A 9,590-nucleotide genomic window follows, 5' to 3' on the forward strand; every position below is an offset into this window, starting at 1 on the left:
AATCCACTTTAAAATCAAACAATAATTAATGACAGGCACCTATTATAATGCCACATAGATTTTTTTTTATTGCTAGCATATTATTTTTTTGGCAGACATCAATGTTACATTAACTTGAATACAGTTTCATTATTCAATTATGAAATGAGATACAGACAAATCTTATAAGCAGGGTTTTGATTACTTAACACAGTAAAATTGTAATTCCAAGTTACAGAGACATTCACATAATGATATTCTTTAGCTACTGACTAATAGCTATATACTGATGACAATAAGAATGGACAATACTTTCTACTTGTGACATTTATCAATAACAACTCTCAAGTAATTAAGTCAAAAATAATGAACATGATGGTCGTATTGTAATTCCAAATAAATATACTATATGCTTGCTGTAGGTATGTGTGTATTTTATTTTTCAGATAGTACTGAACCCTAGTTGAGTTAAAAAAATGAATAAATTAGGCATATTACCATGCATTTTGTATCAGGGTGCCTTTATGTTATGTTTTTATGTCAAATAAAGCCTAGAGTTCTAGTCAATTAGAGTAAGTAGTGCTTGAGTCTGTTTAGCCATGGAAAATGGGTTACCTCTAAAAAACTGCTTTGTTTCTTTTGTACAAGAGCAGCGTGTGTTTCCATCTGCTTATTTCCCAGTAACTTTTAGATCCTTGTTTCTAAACTGAATTCGGGGAGATCCCCAGAGAGCACAAGGGGGAGCTTCCAGCTGTAGAACCTTCCACTGGCTCCAGTCTCACCAAGGGTCCCCTCTCTCAGCAACCACAGTGCAGTGTCTGATCACAGGGCTTCTTCCCAGTCATCCCTTCCCTCTTCCCTTCCTGACAACTTACCTCTCCTGGATACTAAAAGAATCACACTCTACTCTTTCCCATCTTGCCATGCTTCCCCGCCTCACCCTCCTTGGAGGTGAGAAAAGGGGGGAAAGGAGAGGAGATTCTAACAGAATGAAAAAAAGCAACTAAGAATGATTAGATCAAGATGGGTATTTGTTGTCACAAAACGAAAGAACACTCTAAAGAGTCTTCAACCTAATAATTATAAATGGGCTAAAAAATTCAAGAGTAAGACACGAGGCGATCTAAACAGGACCTGAAGCAATGGAAGAAAGCAACGATGTTCTCACTAAGAACTCAACATCACTTTAGCTTCTGAAAGAATAAAACTGGCTGCACATGTTCCTAAGATTACAAATGAAGATAAAAAGGGTCCACAGGCTTTATTCACATGGTTCATGTTTTCAACAAGAACAGAACTATAATTGAATGGAATCTGGTATATTTTCACCAGTTTAGCAGACTATCTTCTAGGAATCTGGTTTGATCAAAGTTTTCTTCTCCAGCTGTAAGGACAAAAAAAAAATACATAACATAAACATGTACCCTGTGTTTTGTAAGAAGAAAATATAAGATGAAGAGAACCTCAGGAGATAAACATTTGCCCCCCTACATTATGTCAACTCAGGCACTCTGCTATGGAAACTACCCCCAAATTGGATTTTGATTGATTTTGTTTCAAAAATTTCCCCCTCAGCTTGGTATGCATTGAGGAATTCACATCTGACATGTGAATCTCTACAGTGAATTTAACTATTACATGGTGTGTTTGGTAGAAATCTGAAAAGGCCACATGCCTTGCTCTAAATATGCCTCATGTCTAAAATACCCCCCAGCAGAACCATTTACTTGCATCAAGGTACGGTTTCTGTATTTCCTGTTAAAATGCATTTTAGCTGGGAAAGATGACAGAGGAACAACACATTCGCACATATTCTCTTACAAGTTGAACTAGATGTCTGGGGTGGAAGTAAGACAAAAAGAAGGGACACTTGTTAGCTGGGCAGGACTGCACAGCTTCAGAGCAGGAAGAATCACCTCTGGGGTGGAGACAGCGGACTGAGATGACAGCAGATTCCTGGGACTAAAAATGGGTTGAAGGGCTGAAACTGAGGATGGGGAAGGGAGAGGAAGCTGCCAGAGGCAAACTTCTGTTCCTCATTTTATGTAAGGTCATCTCTAGAGAAAACCACTTTCCCCTAGTTACAATATGGTTGGAATATCTGAGTTATAGTTTAACCTGAACTGGTAGCAAACTTCAAAATACTGCTGATTATCAGCTACTCTATTTTTTAAAAAAATTTTATTTTTCTATTTTTAAAAATTTTTATTGGAGTATAGTTGATTTACAATGTTGTGTTAGTTTCTACTGTACAGCAAAGTGAATCAGTTATACATATACAAATATCCATTCTTTTTAGATTCTTTTCACATATAGGTCATTTCAGAGTATTGAGTAGAGTTCCCTGTGCTATACAGTAGCTCCTTATTAGTTATCTATTTTAAATATACTAGTATGTATTTAAAGGAAAGGAAAAAAATAAAAAAGAAAGGAATCATCCCTGTATATCCTCCATTAAGGTAACAATCCACTACTTAAAATAATAATCCACTACATAAAATAAGTCCAAATAATACCTAGGGACTTCAGAATAAAAATATTAAAGGTGACTAGTGATTAATCTATCATATGGGAATCCAAAACTTTCCCATCCATTTAGACTAATAAAATTTTGTTTCCCCATTTCATCATCAGAGACAAGCCACTTCGGAAACTTCAATAATTAAAAACTTGAATTTATTCTCCAACAAAGACCTGAAATGGAGACCTACAGTCACATTCTTCTGTAAAGTTTCTAATGAAGATCCCTCTCCTCCTCTTTAAAATTAGCTCTACCTTCTCCATTCCAGCTCACTTTCCTTTCTGGCTCTGCACATCCTCCCAGCAATTAAATCTCAGACTTCACTAACAATCCATCTCCAACCTCACTGTCCTCCTACTGACTTCAAAAATCAGTAAGAGGACTTCCCTGGCATTCCAGTGGTTAAGACTCTACCCTTCCACTGCAGGGGGCATGGGTTCCATCCCTAGTCAGGGAGCTAAGATCCCGCATGCCTCGCTGCACAGCTGGAAAAAAAAAAAAATCAGAGGGCCAAATGCTGAATTTAGAAAAGACCACCTTGGATGCAGCATCTTCTACCCATGATTCAACTCTTTCTCACCTTTTCATCACAAGAATTCTGAAAGCCACGCCAGTAAGCAACCACTTAATCTCTGCAGTTTACCTTCTTTTCCTAAATTCCCTCGAAACAAGGTTTCAGACGGGCAAGGCAGCAGCAAATCATACCACTGGGCAGGGGCTGAGGAGAAGACTTGTGAACCGTGATTTAATGACCCTTCCTACCCAACACAATCTTCCTTCTCCTTTGATTTCTGTACTCTTACTAAGCATCCTGCTATATTTGATGCTTCTCATCACTCCTTTCTTGAAACTTTCCATCCTCGACTTCTTAGATTCTCTGTTATTCTGGCTCTCCTCCTACCTTTCTGCCTGCTCCTTTTGAAGTCCCTTCACTGATATGATTTTCCCCCTTTCCCTTGATCTCTGGGTATTCTCCAGGGCAAATCCTTTATTATCTGCCCTTTTCCCACTACATCTGAGGCCTAGGAGAGAGCTCCATTTTCATGTTTCCAACCTTTATTAACTGGCTCTGAATTTCCAGTTGTTCCCAAACCTGACATCATCAGAATAATGTGAGTGAACTTCTTAAGGATACAGATTCTGGGGCCTCACTCAAGTAGTATGGAATCAGACTCTCTGGACCTAAGGCCAAGAAATCTGTATTTTCAGCAAGTTCTACAGAGAACTCTGATGGAACCAGTCCACATATGGAGAGCAGAGAACCAGTGACCTATACACCTTTATCCACTGGAAAGGCTCCATCACCTCAAACTGAACCTCAATTATATCCACAGGCATTTTCATTTGTCAGTATCACCATTTTAAACTCACAAAAACACTTTAAAAATGTGCTTGACTCTGGATCCTCTCTTTCGTTTTAAAATTTTATTGAAGTATAGTTGATTTACAATGTTGTGTTAATTTCTTCTGTACAGCAAAGTGACTCAGTTATACATATATTTTTTTCATATCCTTTTCCATTATGATTTATTACACGGTATTAAATATAGTTCCCTGTGCTCTACACGAGGACCTTGATTTTTATCTGCTCTTCCTTCCGGTATGCCTCAGGGCTGAGCCTCCATTCCCACTGACCTCATTACTCCACTCCTGAATGACTGCCTTAGTTTCTCACTGACATCATCACTCTGGCCTTTCCTCTTCAACACCATCCATCTGAGAGGTGGCAGGGCATAGCTGAAAGAGCTACAGCATCCCACAGCCCTGAGTTAAACTCCCCATATCACTTCCTGCTGTGTAAACTCCCCATATCACTTCCACTCTATGTGGACCTTAGGAAAGTATATACAGCTCAGGAAGGGTAAGTTTTCTGGGCTATAAAGATTAGCATTAATATCTGACACACAGTAGATGTTCCCATATTGTAGCTATTGTAACTGCTCTTATGGTTACCCTATAAGCAATAACCAGTTTCATCTTCCTTCATCATGTCCTCTTTCTGGTAAAAATCCATGGACCATCTGATTGATTCTCAGATATAGAATAAGTTACCCCTGTTCTTTTATCCCAGTACTAGTATGTACCTGCAATGTGATAGTGGGCAAGCTACTCAATCTTTCTGTGCTTCTATTTCCTCGTCTGTAAAGTGTAGATAATGACAGTGGGTAATCCTAGGAGGTAATTCATTTGTTATGGATTAATGAATTATTAATAAATGTATTAATCCGTATCAAGTGCTTGGAACAGTGCCTGACCCACTGCATTATAGTAAAACCCTCAATAATTATTAGCTAGAGGGAGTAGTAACAGTAGTTGTAGTCATAGCTATACTATGGCCATGACTCTCACAGTCTACTGTCCTACTGACTGTTCAAACTGCCTTTTCACTGCAAAGGCCATTCTCATTCTTGCTTTTGTTTAATCCATTTTCTTCTCTACCTGTCACAGTGCCTGGCACCTAGCAGGCATAAATGCAGATTTGCTGAATTCAGTATTATAATCCCCTCCACCCAATCAAGTCAGCCGCGGACCTTCTCTGATTTCAGAAGACCTCTCTAGGGCTTCCCTGGTGGCGCAGTGATTGAGAGTCTGCCTGCCGATGCAGGGGACACGGGTTCATGCCCCGGTCCGGGAAGATCCCACATACCGCGGAGGGGTTGGGCCCGTGAGCCATGGCCGCTGAGCCTACGCATCTGGAGCCTGTGCTCCGCAACGGGAGAGGCCACAACAGTGAGAGGCCCGCGTACCGCAAAAAAAAAAAAAAAAAAAGGACCTCTTTATCCCACTCTCTTCCATTTGCTTCTCGTAGGTTTCTTTTGTTTGTTTTTGTTTTTTCACAACAATGCCATAAACTAGAAGCCAGAAAGAGCCCCCTGCTCTCTTCCCCTCCCTGATGGGGCCCTCCGATAACAGGCAGGGAGCACACAGGCTTTCTCTGCCAGCACAAGTGTCAGAGCCCAAGGCCAGCAGCCTATGCTTTGACCACTAGACTACTCACTGTATTTTGTTAAATACATTTTAACATTTAAATTATGTCATAAATATGGCATCATTACAATTTTTGAGAGGGATAAATCTAGATCTGTTGAATATGCTTTGATGACCTCTAGTGTTAATGCTAATAGAAAGTACGTACTTTGTTTCATTTGGCTCTTAGAGCAACCTGCCCATGGATGTCATTATTTCATTTTACCCGTAATGACACTAAGGCTCAGGGTCACCCAGCTAGTAAAGCAACAAGGCCAAGATTTGAACCCAGTCCTGTTATACTCCACAGCCCTGGCTAATGTGCAACAAGATGCCTTAATGCAATTAGTGGTGTTAATGCTACATGGACAGAGAGCCTCTATTTGAAGAACACACCTAATCCTGGTATGGAAGAAGCTATATAGTATAATGCAAATCACACAGGCTTAGAATCAGAACTAGCCCAATCTCTTAGGGTGAACCATAAGAAACTGCTGTGTTTGTGAGTAAAAAATCAGTGATTTTCAGCTATTTCATTTGGTTCAAACCTTAATAGCGAGTAACCGGATTTGCGATTATTTAAACCTCTTTTGGCCTCAGTTTTTTCAAATATAAAATAATGAAGTCGGACTTTCTGGAGTTCTAACAGAAATAAAAGCTCCAATAGGCTATGGATTATGGAATTAACATGAAATCCCCCCCCCCCCCCCCCCCCCCCCCCCCCCCCCCCCCCCCCCCCCCCGTCTCATCAAGGAAATGTTTTTACATTCTTGGGAAACACTTTAATGAGCAGCATGCTAGTATTAAAATAATAAACATCTCTGTGAATTTCTGGTGGTGTGGGCAACCGTTAATTATTTTTAAAAATCTGAATAAATAAAAGCAACTTCATTGTACTCAACACAGAATGCCCAAAGCACTCAAAGCTTCCCTGTCCTGCAGTTAACAGAGGTCACTATAATTATACCTTCTTGCAGTTTCTGCAAGGAAGCCAATAGCACAGCTGCTGCCTCTGGAAGAGTTAGTAGTTGGGGATTTGGGCTTCGTCTTTCTGGAGAAACGAAAAAATAAATACAGATTCTATTAGCATTTAAATATTCATATAGATAAATCCTATTCCAGTATGCTATAATACTGGAAAATCTCTGTGATATACCTCTGTGATCCCTCAGCAAAGAGCCCCTTACACAGACCGATTTTTACAAGTTGAAACATTTCACACTTCCCTTAGGCATTGCTTACAACTGGTTATGTTGTGTATTACAGGGAATGGAAGAAAATTTAAACTATATACTACAGAGAATTTCATGAAAGCAAGGAGGATTAAGATAAAGAACCCATGAGAAATTGCCCCCTCAGAGCTTAAAATGGGATGTCTGGGCTGAAAGGTTTAGATGGGACCCTGCCTGGAGCCTGGACTATTTTCTCTCTTGTTCCTTCCAAAGCAGTTTGAGAAAATAATCTACCTTCTTGGCCACATGTAAGTCAATTATTTGACTGAAGGAGAAACTACAAAATATTCAAAACGATTTCAAATCTAAGCTGACAGAAGACAAACGGTCCTGATTCAACACAAACCATGATTTTTAATTTGGGAGCTGCTGAAGTGGGAAAACAAAACTTACCCTCCTACGGTTTAAAAAAAAAAAAAAAAAAAAAAGGTTAATTACACTGCAGGCTTGAAGCAGGTAAACAAAAAAAAAAAGGTTAATCACACTGCAGGCTTGAAGCAGGTAAACAAACATTTGATGTGCTCGACACAGTGTTTGGTATGTTTCAAAATGAGTCTACTTGACAATCTTGAACGTTTATCAAAATGAATGGTATTGTTATTTTTAAATCCAATGGCATCGAAAGGTTTATCATGAAACAGTCTCTGGCTCCATCCTTAAAGGCTCCCACTTCTTCACTATTTCTGGTTTTGAACCTTTTGATAGTTCTTTTTAGTAATATAATAGAGCTGTTTGAAGTTTTTAGGCAAATCACTATTTTAATAATGATGATGATGATGATACCAACATTGGCAACAACAACAGCGTTTAAGAGAAATCTTGTAAAGATCATGCCCTAAACGGGAGGCCCATTTCTCGGACGGGGCAGGCGCACAGCTCTCATATCCATCCTGACGCCCGTCAGCGGAACCCCGGCCCCCGCCGCCCACCTCCATACTGGCGGGGCCTTGCGATCCCCCAGCTCCCGGCGCCGGGCGGGGCCGGCTCTCCCCCGGGAAGGCCCACGGGCCAGTCTTGGAGGCCGAGCGCGCCCCTCCGGTCCTGCGCGGTCCTCTGTAGCCCGCGGCTCCCTCACCCCCGCGCACTCACCGGGCGGCGGCCGATCGGCGAGGTCCTTCCTCCGGCTCTGGTCGGAGATGAAGCGGCGCCCCTCTGCCAAGGCGAGACACGGGCTCAGCGCCCACCCGGCCCGATCGATCGGGGTTCCGGGGCCGGGAGCGGGCGGGGCCCGGTGCGCGCGGAACTGCCCGGGTTGGGGCGCCGGCGCGGATGAGGGAGGAGACCACGGGTAAAGTCCGCACGCCCCCCGCCCCCGGTCCCCCGAGTGAGCTTCGAAGGGGTCGGCGATCTCGCTCACCAGCTAGGGTAGGGCGGTGTGTCCCTGGAAACCCCAGTCTCCCTTTGGGCAAGAGCCAGCAACCCTCCGGTTTAGGGTGGAGGATTTCTGATAATCTACCCCCGCCCCCCAACCTTTCTCCTTGATTAACTGAGACCAGGATGACCTCGATTATTTATGGGAACAAACTCGATAGGATTCTCTCCCCACAGCTCTACATCTATCCCACCGATTCATGCACCCCTACGGATGTCCCTCTATTGCTGTCGGAAGAGCAAAGTATGTGGAACGTACGTGCACCCTTCAGGTAGAGCATAGCTTGTGGAGTCCAATTCCTTCTCTCAAAGAGTCTCTATAACCCGGGGAGAAGAGGAAAGCAGTTAGTAAGGCGTTGCTGCCCAGCCCACTATTAGGAAAAAAAAGAAGGGAGGGGAGGGAAAGAAAGAAAGGGAAGGGAAGGAAGGAGAGAAGATATTAGGAAAAGAAGGGAAGAAATTGAGAGAAAGAGAGAGGGAGGAAGGAAGGAAGGAAGGCAGGCAGGCACACAGCGCGTGGAGTCCCAATTTTTGCGTTTGATTACCTGCGGAGCACTGTTCGAATTTCCCATGAAAGAAAACACCAGGAAAAGAGTCAAGGTTGTTACCACCAGACTTCTGAATCCCTGTATGAAAAGATCAAAGAAGTCGTTTCTGTGCCTCTATAAGATCTTCTGCTTCCTTCCCTGGCGCCTGGACAATTACAAATCCCTTACTTTTTGCTATGTTCTGTTTTAGCGCTCAGAGGGTGGGGCAGAAGGGGATTCCCCAGTTTATCGTCTCGTTTATCCACAAAGAGTTCTTTTTAAAAAACAATTAATTAGAAATATATTATTTTTATTATTTAACCCAAATGAGGATTTGGGTGAACTAGTGAAACTTTTTCTTTGTAAAATCAAATGATTCTGATATTTTAAAGGCATAACGTTTAACTATCCTTTAGCCTCTGAAACACTTATTAAACATAAAAGAGGTAAAAAGCTATACAGCTTTTTAATAAAATAGCTAAAAAAACTCAAGTATATAAAACCTTTACTTACCTTCATGTTCTACACCTTTCCAGAAGCTGCAATAACTATAACTTAACCTCTGAGTTTTCTAATTTTGTTCTGAAGGTGGGGCTTTTAAATCTTAGGGTCAAGGATCCCTCCTGATTTTGCATAGAGCTAGTGTCCACAGGGACTTCCTGTCAGTCTTCAAGATTGAGAGGATCTGATGACTCCTCCAGGGAGATTCAGTTGCAGGAAGCAGGGGAATGATTGATGGGTGAATATCATTTACTGTCCACATCAGCCAGGAGATATTCTGAAAATATCAGCATCATGACCTTTGATTTTCCTATTAGCTTCCCAAGGCAGTATTATTATTATTATTATTATTGAAAATGATTAATAACCCCAGGCAGAATCAAAAGTAAATGAACAAAGTAAGAAAGCTTGTCTTGGGTAACTAACTAGCTATCAAGCTAACACCGGTGAGTAAAGATGAATCATTTGGGTAGAAATGAAAAGGTTAGGGAA

The 9,590-nt window shown here is 41.6% G+C and overlaps 1 protein-coding gene across 1 annotated transcript; it reads right to left on the minus strand.

Annotated features, from left to right (window-relative positions):
• Window positions 1-520: 520 nt before the first annotated feature.
• On the minus strand, window positions 521-9,183 carry SPX (spexin hormone). Its single transcript, XM_065887852.1, has 6 exons — window positions 9,111-9,183; window positions 8,616-8,696; window positions 8,330-8,387; window positions 7,789-7,851; window positions 6,435-6,518; window positions 521-1,363 (listed from the first exon to the last, which is right to left on the minus strand). The coding sequence occupies exons 1-6, from the start codon at window positions 9,114-9,116 to the stop codon at window positions 1,305-1,307; spliced, it is 351 nt and encodes a 116-aa protein (XP_065743924.1). The 5' UTR covers window positions 9,117-9,183; the 3' UTR covers window positions 521-1,304.
• Window positions 9,184-9,590: the final 407 nt, after the last annotated feature.

This window comes from Phocoena phocoena, chromosome 11, assembly GCF_963924675.1.
Source record: "Phocoena phocoena chromosome 11, mPhoPho1.1, whole genome shotgun sequence".
Lineage (NCBI taxonomy): Eukaryota > Metazoa > Chordata > Mammalia > Artiodactyla > Phocoenidae > Phocoena > Phocoena phocoena.